Genomic DNA, 16,671 nt, shown 5'->3' on the forward strand with positions numbered 1-16,671 from the left:
ACTTTAGTCAGGAAGAACTTGGCAATATCTCTCACATAGTTCCTGACTTGATTGAACTTTGGCTGGGCTTGGAGAGGCCAAGCTAGAGACAGTTCTAAATAGTTCTTTTGCCGAATTTTTTGTTAGATCAATACAGGCCACATAAAACTTTTGTTTAGCTGAGAAAAGGAGTTGTTTATATTTCTGCAGGCCGATTTGATAAAGTTTTTCATCTGTTTCTTTATAACCCTTCCTCCAGCTCCGCTCTAGACATTTGCAAATTAGTTTGTGATTTCTCAGGGCTTCTGTATATCATGGGGCAGAGGGTTGTGATCTTTTGAGAAAGAGAATTTTTTCAGGGGCTATTTTATCACAGTCTTTCTCCAGCCATTTTGTGTATACCGTGGTGGCCTCTTCCACTCCCACCGGCACATGACCGGCTGTGGAGGTAAGAAGCTCCTGCAGGGCAGTCCCCTCAATTTTGTTCCAGGCTCTGGTTACTATTCGACCTTTCGAGTGTAGTCCACTTGTGTGTTGCGCAGTTAACATCAACTCATATTGGACGGCAGCATGATCTGACCATACGAGAGGTAGGAGGCCCGTGAACTGTAGGCCGGGGAGGTTAGAAAAAATACCATCCAAGGTATGTCCTGCCACATGAGTTGGACCAAGTACTTGCTGCCTCAGGTCTGCGCTGTTCATCATATCTGTCAGTGTCACTGTATCAGGTTCAATATAAGACTCCAGATAGAAGTTAAAATCTCCCATAATTGTGTATGCGGTGATGCAAAGGCATTCTTCCAATAGGTTTACCAATGCAACTAAAGTTATTCCTAGCTCCCAGTGGTCTGTACAAGAGAATGCCTTTAAAAGTATGATGGTGAGATAGGCTAAGATTAAAAGATAAAGCCTCACATGCTGCAGATGGGGCAGGCTGAAATGCTGCCCTAATCGAGCTATGGTAGGTCACTGCCAGTCCGCCCTCTCCCTTCCTGGGAGGCCTATTTAGAGTATAGCATACAAACTCAGGAGGGGTGGCTTTCCCTGTCTGGACCTTAGGAATCATCCGTCCATGCCTCCGTAATAAAAGCCAACTTTATATCCCACTCTTCAAAGAGCCTTGCGCATTCCATGCTATGCTTAACCAATGATCTAGCATTAAGCAAAAAACATTTAATTACTTGAGTATCATGCCCGGCAGACCGTGTCCTTTTATCCTCCATAGATGAGGTGGGCTGATAAAGGACCTTGGGTAGGGTCATTTTACAGTAGGGACATACAGATGGAAGCGGCGCCGTTAGTGGGTCAAAGGAGAGGCACATGCAGTCCCTACCCTTATCTGCCCCCTTAAGCTGCCCCCTTAAGCTGCCCCCTTAAACAGGGTTTTTTAGTATAGGTGCGGATGGGGGCTTACCTGACTACAGCTACCAGGGGTCCTGGTAGCTGAGCGCGGTCCAAGCGCGGACGGCCGCAGACGGGCTTGCCTTTCGCACACCTTTGGCGCACCAGCGGCGCCTGTATCTGAATTTGAGTCCAGGTCAGGGAAAAGCCTAGTCCGCTGACATGCGTACTCCCAAGATGTGGCCCTGCCCGACTCCACGAGTCTGAGTCAGTATGAACCCAACTTAAGTCCCCAGTGAGCAGAAGTTGTGGGAATACAGGTCATTTTAAAAACAAATTGAATTAAAATAACGCTGTTAAAATAACAAGACCAAAATGTGCAAAATATGCGGCTGTGCAAAGTTAAGTTAGTGCCTCGGTGTTCTCCCGGCTCACGCCTCAGGAGAAATAATGCTGCGCGCTCGCGCCTGCATCTGAATTTGAGTCCAGGTCGGGGTAAAGCCTAGTCCGCTGACCTGCGTACACCCAAGATGGCAGCCCTGCCCGACTCCACGGGTCCGAGTCAGTTTGAGCCCAACTTCAGTCCCCAGTGAGCAGACGTTGTTGGAATAAAGGTAATTTAAAAAACAAATTGAATTAAAATAACATGACCAAAATGTGCAAAATATGCGGCTGTGCAAAGTTACGCTAGTGCCTCGATGTTCTCCCTGCTCATGCCTCAGGAGAAATAATGGTTTTTAAGTTTTTTGTATTCTCACATGTAAGAAGTATTATCACAATAAACTGTTGATGTATTGTAACACTGGAGGAAGGGTCTGGATGCAAAGCTTAAATTTAATGAATGTATTGTACAAATGATGGTGATGGCCAACAATAATACATGAGTTACTGTTGTCAAAAGAGTTCCGATTGATCCCGCTAGAGTTGTTGTTGCTCTTTTTACATATCCCACCTCTTGCAGCATGCAAAACTGAGATTGGCAATAGCCCCAACTTCTCTTTGCTACACTGTGGAAGCGGACGACTAAAAAATTACCTACCGGCGGATGCATTCCTCTGCTTCCTTCTCCTGCTGTAGCTTATAATATACAGCAGCTCCGACTGCCAGAGGTCCAGCATCGCCACATAGGAAGGTGACTGCTTGCTTATTCAGGCATTTCAAGCTCTTGCTGATATGTTCCTGAGCCTTGTTCAAGTAGGAGGCATCTCTGAACACATTGAAGAGGTGCAGGTACAGCAGGGAAATGCCTTGGGGGGGGGAAACAAGAATTTACAGGTGCACCACTTCACGTTTGTTACAGATACCATCACACACAAAGTACTAAGAGTTCAACCTCAATTACAGACTAAACAAAATACTACCATTACTAAAACATTCAATGTATACAGTCACCCCAATGAGAACTCAGTTACAGACAATGATACAATATATATATTTGAGTCCGGTTGACCACTTACCTGGCAGACCATGATTTTAAACTTGACTCATTCACAAGGGACATCAATCAGAAAATGTTCCCCAAATAGGATCACTAGTTGAGTAACACTGATGCACCCTCATACTTGTTCACCAACCTGCACTGCCTCTTTTCCTGCATCACCGGAGCACCCGCATGAACGACGACCACCACGTTGACCACAATAGTGTCAGAGAAACTCGACTGCCTCATTCTCAACACACAATCACTCTGAATGCACACCACCGAAATCTGGGATATCATCAACATCACCTCCAACGTCATGTTCCTCACGATACCTGACTCACCCCTGAATCTGCTCCCGACACTGCCTCAGTAACAACCGACAGTTTCAAGATAGCACACCAAGACTGCATCAACAAACACAGAGGCGGGATCAACATCATCCACAAAGAAAACATCCACTGCACCACCACCACAGAGGACACTACCCCTATCATGAAACACCTCAACCTCAAACTCAAAACAGGCGGCAAATTCACCATCAAGGGCACCCTCACCTACAGACCTCCTGGGTTCCGTCCCAGCTTCTGCAACATCATTCCCGACTTCATCGCCCCGCTCACCATTAACTCCATCTTTCTCAGCGAACTTGTTTTCCACCTTGACAACCTCAACAACACCAACACCGCCAAACTCCTCGAAAGCAAGATTATCATTGGCCTCTTCCAACTAGTCACCAACCCCTCACACAATGCAGGAGAAACGCTTGACCCATCTTCATGTCCAGCAACAGAGTCAAGTACAGTCATGTCACAGAGCTCACCTGGACAGACCACGCCATTGTCCACTTCGTCATCACCAGACCCCACGGCACCGCCCCTGAGCTACCCCATGCCCCCCACCTCAACTGAAGCAGAGTATCAGAGAACTAGTTGACAGACACCATCAACATTTCCCACCCTGACACTGCACCCAACATAGAACAAGCTGTCAAGAACTTCACTGCTTGGAGCACCAACAGAATCGCCCCCATTAAGCCCATCAGACATAAAAGATTCACCAAACAGGCCGGAAGGTACACCACGGAGCTGAGAACCGCAAAACACACCTGCGAGCAACTAGAAAGAATATGGCGTACCAGTAAAGATCATGCAGACAGAGCACCCTTCAAGATGGCCCTCAACCACTACCACCTGCCCCGGAAGGGGATGAAAGAGAACGCCCTGGCGAACCGCAACAAAGTCAGCTCCAACCGCAGCAAAGAACTCTTCAACTTTGTTTGAGAGTTCTCCAACCCCTCAGCCATGGAAAACATCACCCTTTCCAGGAACTTTGCGACACCCTAGTAGACTTCCTCCATGACAAGATCTCCACCATCTACAAAAAGAAGATCAGCGGCGGGATCACCACTCCCTTCAACACCTCCATCACCTCTGCCACCTTCCTTGAAAAATTGAAACATGCAGGAGTCAAACTCCTTCTCAAGAAACCGCCCGCCAACCCCAGCGAACTTAAAAACTACCATCTCACCTCTCTTCCCCGCTAAAGTTCTCGAAAAAGTCATCAACCGCCAATTCATTGAACACCTATAGAACAACCATCTTCTGGACACCTTCCAATCTGGATTCCGCAGCAACCACAGCACCAAAACTACCCTAATCGCTGCCACTGACAACATAAGAACCCTTCTCAACTGAGGAGAAACAGCAGCCCTGATCCTCCTCAACCTCTCAGCAGCATTCGACGCTGTGACCCACCACACTCTCATCACAGGGCTTAACATGAGAATCCTCATCAAAAGACTTCACATTAGAATCCAAAGAGACGCTATCAAGTGAATCGCCTCCATCTTCACCAGTAGAACCCAGAGAGTCCGTCTACCTCCATTCACCTCAGAGCTCAAGAACATCATCTACATCAATACTCAAGGCTCGTCCCTCAGCCCCACTCTGTTCAACACTATTGTACATGTTGCTCAGCCAGTGTGACAGGGGTGTGGAATGTTGGTGATGCTGTGGAATGTTGGTTGATTGAGCGAGTCAGTTGGGGAATGGGCTGAGCAGCAGGAAGACTGCTCCTGGTGGGGCTTAACTATCATCTTACTTAGGTAGAACCATGATCCAATAAATCTACCTATAATCTACTCTACGGCCTCCAGAACTTTCATTTACAACACAATGTCCAGGTGTCGATTAGGTAAGATGATTTATTATGTTGGTATCGTGAAGAACAAGTTACTTACCTTCGGTAACGCTTTTTCTGGTAGATACAGTATCTGCCTGTGGATTCCTCACCTTGTGAATATCCCCTGCGCAGCAGCCAATCGGAAACTTTTGTAGCTCTCCACGCCGGCGAGGTCATGGACGATGTCACTGACGGTACGACTCCGCTCGCGACCCCGCTGACGTCACTGGATCCATAATAGGGCCTCGTCGGCGTGATGACGGCAGTTCCGCCCTTTTTTCCGTGCCCCCGAGGCGCACGGACTGACCGACATAAACAGTAATAGTATACATAGTACACAGTATGCAAAACAACACACATAGTGTGCATACTAAGCAATATGCATGAATATATAAAACGCCCATTAAAAAACATTCAAATAAACACATAGCAGGTACAGAAGAGTGGACAACGGGGAGGCGGGTGGGTCAGTGAGGAATCCACAGGCAGATACTGTATCTACCAGAAAAAGCGTTACCGAAGTTAAGTAACTTGTTCTTCTGATAGATACATCTGCCAGTGGATTCCTCACCTTGTGAATAGAATCCCACAGCAGTCCCCACTCCCGGAGGAGGGTGTCCCCTCTGCTATACCAAGAAATGCTGAAGGACAGAGCGCGCAAAGTGGCCGTCCCTCCTCACCTCGGAATCTAAGCCGTAATGCTTCGCGAAAGTGTGGAGGGAGGCCCAAGTTGCAGCCCTACAAATATCCTCTACAGGTACACCCCTAAATAAAGCAGACGTTGATGACTTTACTCTAGTAGAGTGAGCCCTTATACCCTCTGGAGGTTCCTTACCAGCAAGGGCGTAGCAGATCTTTATACACAGGATTATCCATCCCGACAGAGTGCGCTTCTGCACCGCTTTTCCTCTCTTACAGCCAGCAAATCCAACAAAAAGCTGGACGTCTACACAATAGTCTTTAGTCCTATCGAGGTAAAAACTCACCGCCCTCTTAGGGTCTAGACGATGAAGCCGCTCCTCCTCCTTGGAAGGGTGAGGGGGAGGATAAAAGGTAGGGAGGGTAATGGACTGCCCCAGATGGAAGGGAGTTACCACCTTAGGCAAAAAAGCAGCCCTGGTCCTAAGTACCATTCTCTCAGCATGAATAGTCAGGGATGGGGGTTTCGAACTTAGAGCTTGAAGCTCCCTTACCCTTCTTGCCGAGGTAATTGCTAAAAGAAAAACAGTCTTAAAAGACAGGAGTCTCATGGGACACTTATGCAAGGGTTCAAAGGGTGAACCCATCAAGTAAGTCAAGACAAGATTCAAGTCTCATTGAGGCACAATAAATGGAGGTGGAGGGTATTTATTGGTAAGACCTTTGATAAAACGTAAAACAATAGGTGACTTAACTAAAGACGGCTGGTCCGGCAAACAAAGGAATGCCGACAAGGCCGACAAATAGCCTTTTACAGTCGCCACAGCAAAACCCTGCTGGGCCAAAGAAAGAGCAAAATGAAGAATGTTGGACAAACGAGCCCTCAAGGGGTCAATAGACTTCTCTCCACACCAGGAAACAAATTTGGACCATCTATAGGAATAGATCGACTTAGTGGAGTCACGCCTGGCCGATAATATGATATCCACCACATCGTGTGGGAGAGAAAAAGAATTCAGGTTGCCCCGTTCAATCTCCAGGCATGAAGGTGCAAGGTCTGGAGGTGGGGGTGTAGAACCTGCCCCTCCATCTGAGACAGGAGATCTGCCCTGAGAGGGACACAGAGCGGCGGGCACGAGGAGAGGTGGAGAAGATCTGTGTACCACACCCTTCTTGGCCAATTTGGGGCGATCAAAATAACTTGGGCCTGGTCTTGGCGAAACTTCCTCAGAACCCGAGGAAGGGTATGGGAGGAAATGCGTAAAGGAGTCGTGAGCCCCAACTCAACTGAAACGCGTCCCCCAATGCTCCCTGCATCGGATACTGGAGACTGCAGAATGAGGGGCAGTGAGCATTCTCACGAGTGGCGAACAGGTCCACCTGAGGAGTACCCCACGTCCGGAAGACGTGACGAACCACCTCTGGGTGAAGCCTCCACTCGTGGTCGGCTGAGAACTGCCGACTGAGAGTGTCTGCGCGAATGTTCAGAACTCCGGCCAGATGATTTGCCGTCAGACAAATCTGGTGGCCCTGAACCCAGGACCAGAGACGCAGAGCTTCTCTGCAGAGAAGATGCAACCCCACTCCTCCCTGCTTGTTGACATACCACATCGCGGTCGTGTTGTCCGTCAGGACCTGAACCGACTGACCGCGAAGGGAAGGGAGGAATGCCTTGAGTGCCAAACGAATCGCCCTCAATTCCAGAAGGTTGATGTGAAGCAACCTTCCCTCTGGAGACCAAAGACCCTTGATCTCCAGATCCCCCAGATGAGCACCCCACCCTAGAGTGGAGGCATCCGTGATCACTGTGGCAACCGATGGAGGCAGATGAAAGGGCCTTCCTTGAGACAGATTGCCCTCCACGCTCCACCAAGACAGATCCGCTGCAGTTTCTCTGGAGATCCTCACAGACTCCCTGAGATCTCCGTTGTGCTGATACCACTGCCTTCGGAGGCACCACTGGAGTGCCCTCATGTGCCAGCATGCATGGTTGACCAGCAGAATGCAGGAAGCAAACAGACCGAGCAGACGAAGGACCTTCAGGACTGGAACGACCGCTCCATTGTAAAACAAAGGAATCATTTCCTGAATGTCGAGAATCCTTTGAGGAGGAGGGAATGCCCGACAAACAGTAGGGTCCAGTACTGCCCCTATAAACAGGTTTCGCTGTGAGGGCACCAGGTGAGACTTGGGTACATTTATCAAAAAACACAACCTGTACAACAACTGAGTTGTCTCTTGCAGATGATGTAGCACCTTCTCTGGAGACTCCGCTTTGATCAGCCAGTCATCCAGATAAGGGAATACTGGAATCCCTGATCTTCTGAGATGGGCTCCCACCACTGCCATCACCTTGGTAAAGACTCGAGGCGCAGTAGTAATTCCAAACAGAAGGACCGCAAACTGGTAGTGTTGCGCCCCACCGTAAAATGGAGATACTTCCTGTGCGACTTCAGGATTGGGATATGAAAATACGCGTCCTGCAAGTCGAGCGACACCATCCAGTCTTCTTCCAGGAGCGCCTGAAGAACCAGCGCAAGGGTAAGCATCTTGAGCTTCTCTTGTTTCAGATAAAGATTCAAGATCCAGGATTGGACGAAGCCTGCCATCCTTCTTGGGAATCAGGAAATACCGAGAGTAGCATCCCTGACCCCTTTCCTGCTCTGGAACCACCTCTATCGCACCTTTCTTTAACAAGGTCAGAACCTCCTCCTGAAGGAGACGGAGATGTTCCTCTGAGCAAGCCCCTTGACAAGGAGGGTAAGTTGAAGGGAAGAGCATACCCATTTGCCACAAGATTGAGAACCCATTGGTCTGTAGTGACCGATTACCAATCCCGCAGAAAATGGGTAAGCCGACCCCCAACAGGACCAACATGACTGGGAATAGGGAATCTAAGGCTGCTTTGCTGCGGTGATAGGAGGCGAGGTAGAAGAAGAGGAGGAGGAGGGTTGACAACCTCGAGGACGACCTCTGCCTTTTCCCCTATAGGACTTGTACAGCGTATTTTGTTGCTGCTGTTGAGGCTGTCCTTGCGGACGAAAGGACGACTTTCCAAATCCTCTATACCTTCTGAAAGATCCTCTAGATTGAGTTTGTAAACCAAGAGATCTTGCTGTGGCCTTGCAATCTTTGAATCTCTCAAGAGCGGCATCCGCCTTCTTACCAAAGAGTCCTGTTCCATCGAATGGTAAGTCCAATAGAGTAGCCTGCACATCAGAAGAAAAGTCTGAAGACTTCAACCAAGCCCCCCTTCTCGTAGCTACTGCAGAGCCCATTATCCTTGCCACGGAGTCAGCTGTATCTAGGCCGCTCCGGATGACTTGTCGAGCTGCAGCCTGAGTGTCATCCAAAACCTCTTGAAAAATGTTCTTATCTTCATCAGACAGTTTTGGCAGCAACTGCTTAGAAGAATCCATCAAGGCATGGATATATCTTCCCATCAAGCAAGTAGCATTTGTAGATTTCAACGCCATGCTTGAAGATGAGAATACCTTTTTGGCAGACTGGTCAATGCGCTTTGAATCTTTGTCAGCCGGAACCTGAGGAAAAGCCCCTGAAGACTTCTTTGAACAAGCCGCCTGAACTACTAGGCTCTCAGCTGAAGGATGAGCCGACAGAAACTCTGCATCTTCAGGTGCCACCCTATACCTCCGTGCCACAGTCCTGGAGACCGCAGGAGCAGAAAAAGGCTTCTTCCAAACCTCCAACACTGGCTCCAAAAGTGCCTCATTAAATGGTAAAAGAGGTTCAGACACAGATGAGGGAGGATGCAACACTTCAGTTAAAAGATTGGATTTAAATTCCGTGGTAGGCAGAGTAATGTCCAGTAACTCTGCAGCTTTTCTCACCACCATATGATAGGGAGCTGCATCCTTAGAGGGGGCATCCGGGCCAGGAGAAAAATTCCATTCAGGTGAGACATCAAGGCCACTTGCGTCCTTTAATTCCTCAAAATAGTCCTCAGATTCAGGAAGTTAACCTTCCTCTATCTCTTGCCGATAGCGTTCCTCCTCTACAGGCCTATGGGCTTCCCTCCTGGAGCGGATCCTGGGGGCTGGAGTCGAAGGCTCCACAACCGACTCCGTCGGCTTCGGGATCGGCGTCGAACGCGGATCCGACGGCGCCACAGACTCAAAACGAGGACGACCAAACGGCGCCGGAGAATCTCGATACGGCGTCGGAGATTCTCTAAACGGCATCGAGCCTCTCGGTGCCGGGAAGTTCCAGGACGGTGTCGCTGGCATAAAAGGCATAAACGGAGCCTGGGCATAATTTTGGGGAACACCCAAATTAAATGCAAAAGGACCCATGGGACCCGCAGGAGCACCGGATGGTACATAGCCCTTGCAAAGACGCCATATATTGCATTAAGGTAATTTAATGGGTCCTGACCTGGAGCCAGGAATGGAGGATAATTACACAGCGTCGTCCCTGAAGCCGGTGCTCCTGGAGTCAGGCCAGCCGGTGCCGATAAAGGAACCTCCTCGGGCTGCTCCGGATCTTCATGCTCTGGCTCAACCTCATCAAGATTCGGAGAGTGAACCGAATCCGAGGGAGCCGGCGTCGGAGATCGAGAGACCTCGACTTCAGGAGTTACAACCTTCACTGGCGAAGCAGGATTCGAAGGCAAAGAACCGACGTCATCCCTGTGACGCCGAGGAGAAGATGACTTTGGCGCCAATTCTTTATCAGAGTGACGCCTCGAAGAATGCTTCTTCTTCTTATGCTTCTTCGACTTCGAATGACCCGAAGCCGACTTCGAACCCGACCTGGATTCGGATCGAGACCTCGACCTTGATCTTGATTTTCTTTTGCTCGCCTTCTTTTCTTTTTTCTTCATCTTGGCCATAAACAACTTCGCCTCCCTTTCTTTCAATGCCTTCGGGTTCATCTTCCTACAGCACGCACATTCTTCGACGTCGTGATCAGAAGATAAGCACCAAACACAGTCCTGATGCGGGTCAGTAATAGACATTTGCTTCCCGCACTCTCTACAGGGCTTGAATCCGGACTTTCTTCCCGACATTTTAGAAAGGAAACAAGAAGAACAGACGAGAATACTAGGAATTACAAAGTAACTACGGAGAGTCCCAAAAAAAACGTTGGCGTCGACGGCGCGGAAAAAAGGGAACTGACGTCATCACGCCGACGAGGCCCTATTATGGATCCAGTGACGTCAGCGGGGTCGCGAGCGGAGTCGTACCCTCTGTGACGTCGTCCATGACCTCGCCGGCGTGGAGAGCTACAAAAGTTTCCGATTGGCTGCTGCGCAGAGGATATTCACAAGGTGAGGGATCCACTGGCAGATGTATCTATCAGAGGAGCCCCACCAGAAGCAGCCTTACAACAAACACTTACCTGACCCCCTTGGCCAACATCGTCAGAGCCCATGGATCAAACATAATATCCTACTCAGATGACTCCCAGCTCATCCTCTCCCTCTCAGAAGACCCCACCACCATGAGAGCTAACTTCCGCAGGTGTATGACGAGAGTGGCTGACTGGAAGAGAGACAATTGCCTGAAAGTCTACACAGACAAGATAGAAGTGCTGGTCTTTAGCAATAGCACCTCCCAGTGGAACACCTCCTGGTGGCCCACGGACCTCGGACCCTCTCCCACTTCAACAGACCATGCTTGGAATCTCGACAGCAGACTCACCATGAAAACCCAAATCAGCACAGTCTGATCTGCCTGCTTTCTCACTCTTCCCATGCTTAAAACAAATCTTCAAATGGCTCCTCATCAACGCCAGACTGTCCCTGAAGCTTTAGTTGCCGCCTGGGTTACAGCAACACACTCTGTGTAGGAATCACCAGTAACTTCTGAAGAGACTGCAAACCATTGAGAATTCCATGCCCAGACTAATTTGCGACCTCCAATGTACCCACATCACCCCTCGCCTCAAGAAACTCCACTGGGCCCCCATACAGAAAATATGTCAAATTAGGATGCTGACCTACAAAACCAAGGGCCAGCCTCCATTAACCACTGGCTGAACTTCCATCAACCCTCCAGAGACCTACACCCGCCTCCCTCACGCACATCCCCGCATCCCCCGAAGCAACAGTGGAGGACGCTCCTTCTCCTACCTCTCGGCAAAATCCAGGAACGACCGCCCCCTGCACCTCCTGACCTCCGCCTCGCTCCTGGAATTCCTGAAGGCACTCAAGACTTGGCTGTTCAACTGAACCCTCCTAAAGTAGCAAGTTCCTCAGCGTCTGGATACCCTCATGGGTGATGTTTTTATTTTTTATAATCACAGAGTTTTATATAGCACAAACTTGACCCGAAGGTATCAGGTACCAGGTATCAGAGCTATTTACACGAGCAACAGTTGCGTTACATGAGGACACATTCATTTTTTTTTGTTAGGCACAGGGAAATTAAGTGATTTGCCCGGAATCATAGGATGTTGTGCATCCTTGCCGAGTCTTGAACCGGGTTCCCCGGATTTGAGGTCGACCGCCCTAGCAGTTAGGCCACATCTTCTCTGCGCTCCATAAATCCTGCAGGATTGATTGAGAAGTAATCTCCAGCTATTTTTTTTTCAATCAAGAATCTTTATTCGGATAAAAGTATATCCATAAAACCACAGGTCGCATAGCAGAATGAAAATACACGAATCTTGTTAATCATAAGAACAATAAAAACAAACACAATAAAACATTTCATAAAAATACATCATGTAATGAACGGATAGAGCAGTTTTCCAATTAATGCCCTCCTAATTTATGCCATTCATGATCACTGTGAAAGAATAAAAGCAAGTCTACAGACTTAGTTCATGTTAATCATAGTGACAGTATAAATATTAATTCACTAAGAATGTCCTTCACAGAGTACACATCGTATTACGGGCACGTACTGCACCAGCCATTAATTCTCTTCTATGGGGCAGCAAAATCATATGCAGAGACCTTATAAAAAAGTAATTGTCTAAAAGCATTGCACATCTAACTCTTCAGATATACATTCATACCTCACCTCTGCTCCATCCTTCAAGACTAGGGATGGCAGTAAACCAGACATGGCTTACACTAGAAAAATGTATGATTCTGTGCCAGGACAGGAGGCGAGGATTACACTGTCGTTCTTCACTTTTATTCTAAACAGCAGCCATAACCTTCATCAAAAGTACCCTTCCCACAAACATAAGGGATGAAAAACAACCAGAGGCTATCCAATCACAATATAGTTAATGCCATATAGCCCTTTATTCCTTTCCAATCCCCCTCTTTCTTCGCTGTTCCGCAGCCCCTCAGTAAAGTTTCTAAGACCCTGCTTGTTTGTGGGTCGGGTTTCAGCTAATTTAGTGTTTTTTTTTTACTGAATTGCTAAATTGCCGATTTTTTCCCTCTAGCAGACTGGACTAACCGCAGAAGCACGTGCCGTTCCTCACGCGGTATTTAGCAGTTGCTCTCAGCTCTGCAGGGCCTCCCAATGGGGTCAGGTCCTCTGGCCTTTATAGGTCACTGTAGGCAGTCTCCAAAAAGGCGCTCTCCTCGCTGGCTCCACGACCAGGGCGCGCCATTCGAGTTCCAATTTGAAAGGAGCACCGAATACGTTCATGGAGCCCTGTATATTTCCCTAGGCCCTCTGGAGTCCGACGTCTCCGATGCGGAGTCTGTATTGATTACTCCACCTACATAATCCTCACTACTTCCAGAGAGCAATGGTACACGGCCTGAGGTCTTTTTGACCCAGGCACATACCCTGTTATATCCCTAAGGCTGTCAATAGTGTCCCAGGGCCATACTCCCAAGAAAAAGGCCTAATATACCTCTGAAACATTTCCACTGGTTCCACCCAATGCAGGACATAACTGCAACATGTAGACCTCTGACACCTCACTCCTAGAAGACGAGGACGTCCAATACCTACCTTTCGATTATAAATGTATGAGGTAGTGGATGCATCCTTCCACAGAGCAGTCTCATACACTCTGGCTCTATACAAGAAGAAGTTACAGCAGTACAGATCTATCATGAACCGCTCGTGCCAAGGGAAGACTTTCATGCACCTCTCGGTCCCACAACTTCGGGGGCAGACTGGAGCTCCGCTTCCAAGTTAAAGATCAAAGGAGTCAACATGTTGTCATCAATCTAAAAGAGTTCAACGTGTGGCTGGTATCCCACCACTTCAAAATAGAGGGTATTCACCTCCTCAGAGGTTTATTGCACCTCTGAGACTTGCTGCTACAACTAGACATCAAGGATGCCTACCTTTCAATCCCTATATACGGGCCTCACAGCAGATTTCTCCAGTTCAGGTGGAGACTCCATGAGTTCGAGCTCATAACTCTACTATTCAGTCTGTCTTCAGCTCCTTGGTAGCTCCACAAGGTGCTGAATTCGGTGGCAGAATATCTCAGGGCCCGAGGCATCCCCCTCATAGTCTACCTCGAAAATATCTTCATAATGACCCAATATCCAAGGAGGTTAACAGAACATCTGCGGTCGGGGATCTCCCTACTGGAGTCCCTGGAGTTTGTGATCAACGCAGAGAAGCTTCACCTAATACATACCCAGAAACTAACGTTCTTGGGGTTGGTCAAACATTTCCAGAAGACCACCTTCAGTCTCCCACAACGGAAGGTGGCCAAGATCAGAGAGATGCTATGCAAAACCCTTTCCAAACTGATGACATCCTTTGGCCAGATAGCGAGTGTGGTCTGTTTGCTCTCATGCTCCATGCAGGCAATATTCCCCGGGCTGTTGCACTATTGTGCACTAAACCAACTGAAATCTTATCACCTATGGAGAGGCCTCATATACTCAGAATCAGTAACCCTCGCGCCAGAAGCCCAGGAGGAGATGAACTAGTGGCAACCCAGACCTGGTTATTGAGTCCCATGCCAGCAGGACAGGCTGGGACACGCGATGTGTCAAACTATCCACAGGAGGCTGGTCATCACAAGAACAGAAACACCACATAAACTGCCTCGAACTTCTGGCTGGGTCCTTCGCAGTTCAATGCTGGACCAAAGACAAGGTCCAATGCTGTGTGCTCCTGAAAATGAACAACATGTCAGCGGTACATTACGTTAACCATCTGGAAGAAACTCTGGCCTTTCAGGACCTAGCCTGGAACTTCTGGGATTTCTGCCTCAACAGAAGAAGATCAGCGACAATGGAACACCTTCCTGGCTCTTCCAACGAAGTGGCAGACGGGCCCTTCAGACACCTGCGGGACACGAGCATGTGGAAACTGGACCTTCAACTATTGCAGACACTAGCATGGAGATGGGGTCCCTTCCTGGCAGAACTCTTTGCCTCCACACTGGACCGTTAGGCGGACAGGATCTTCAGTTGGAAGCCAGACTCATTGGTGGCAGGAATGGACGCCTTTCACTAGGCTGGAGCAAGGAGATAGGATATGTGTTTCTCCCCTTTTCTATGATCTGTCAAGATCTCCTTCTAGCTCTGTCTGGCAATCCCCTCCAAATAGTGGTGGACGGTTCTCTATTTCTCATGGCTTGGTGGATTACAGGCAAAGATGGCAAGTCCCAGGACTTTCCGAACAAGCTCAGTCACTCCTCTCAAAAGCCTGGGCAGATTCCATGACCCAAAGGTAAAGATTAGCCTGGTCTAGATGGCTGGGTTGGTGTATGCAGAAGGACGTGGATCCCTTGGGGTCACATGTTGTACAGGGCCTTAGCTTTGTTGCAGAAAGGGCATCGCAGTGAATGGCTTGGAGGTCAGTATGTTGTTTGGCAGTCCACGAAACCGGGCGTGCACGCCTACAAATGAATCACCGATGAAACATGAAAAGATTTGGTGTGCACTCTGTCATCTTTGTAATGTAATACTGCTCTGCCTGCTCGACGAGATGCAACCTGGGATTATCGAAAACAAACTGAGAGTAATGACATTGTCACATAATGGACCACTTATACATCTTCCTCTAAAAGTAAAATTCATGGACTGTTCTTTTGAAGTACAACAGACAATTATTGATTGAAAACATGGATTTGACAGTTTAATTTTGTTCATATTAATTAAGTGTACATAATATCAACAAGATTAGTAATCAATATGATGCGTGTTTAAAGCAACGTTCGAAAAATTATATCAACGAGTGGGCGGTGAATTTAAATGTTTTATATATTCAGTAGGATGATAGAGATAGGAGAGGATAAAACTTGTATGAAATGTTTATAAACTTATTGGAGAATGAACAGTTATGGGAGGGAACACTGCGTGCATACCACCAGCAGGATTTACCGTAGCAGTAAATGTCAGACAAGGTCATGCTGAAGGCGAGGTATTCTAATGTATTGAAATCAACTGAGCGAAAGGGATTTCCAACTCTGTCTGCAGGGCATTATGGGTTCTGTAGTGTAATAATTTTAGTCGGCATTAATTGGATGCATTTAGATGGGCGGGGACACAGTTTAGTTGTTCTTAATGGAGGGAGAGAGAGATAGGAACGAGCATGGTTGTGAACATGAGAGAAGGCACTGTGTTTGAACACCAGAGTAAGCTGTTACCAGACGTTTAAAGTATGGGCTTGTTCGATTATGTTTAACCAGAGAGATATTTGGAGGTGAAAAGACTGTTGGTACATGGGAAAGGGAACCGAGTTACGGACATTGAAAGGGTGGAGAGATAAACAATAGTGTGATGGAATACTGAATATGTATTGAGTGAAGTGTAGCACTTTGAGTTCAGTGGGCACAACGTAGTTAATGGGATGAACTCCAGTTATTAACATGTATATTTTTTATACGCTTTATATTATGTACAAAACTCAAGAAACGTGAGTTGACTTAAAGTCACAGCACAATAACTGTATTTAAAAATGTGCAGGGTACCGCAGACGAAGGGCCAGAATGGGCTCGAAATGCATTGGGTGATGAATATAACGACTGAGGAATACCCATGTAATTCCATGCTCTAGAACGAGGCCCGTATCAGGCATCTACAGCATTATGGGTTTAATGAAAACATGGAATGCGTTTTAAGTGACTGGACAAACAAGATAAACATTAACTGAAAGATTGCTGAAAAAAGGAATACACTTTTGGATTAACTGGAACAGATTGTGGCATATTTGTTATGCACCTATGAAGGCTGTGCGTCCTAACTTTGCCCCATTTTCCTT

General features: G+C 47.8%; 1 protein-coding gene across 3 annotated transcripts in view; it reads right to left on the bottom strand.

The window, feature by feature from the left end:
* The window catches only part of LANCL1 (LanC like glutathione S-transferase 1), a 531,190-nt gene that overhangs the window by 355,643 nt on the left and 158,876 nt on the right, over positions 1-16,671 (bottom strand). For all 3 annotated transcript variants that reach the window (XM_078680579.1, XM_078680580.1, XM_078680581.1), the window contains exon 4: positions 2,360-2,567. In XM_078680579.1, coding sequence (XP_078536705.1) covers positions 2,360-2,567 — 208 coding nt within the window. The remainder of the gene's footprint in view (positions 1-2,359; positions 2,568-16,671) is intronic.

Source organism: Lissotriton helveticus, chromosome 3_1 (genome assembly GCF_964261635.1).
Source record: "Lissotriton helveticus chromosome 3_1, aLisHel1.1, whole genome shotgun sequence".
Lineage (NCBI taxonomy): Eukaryota > Metazoa > Chordata > Amphibia > Caudata > Salamandridae > Lissotriton > Lissotriton helveticus.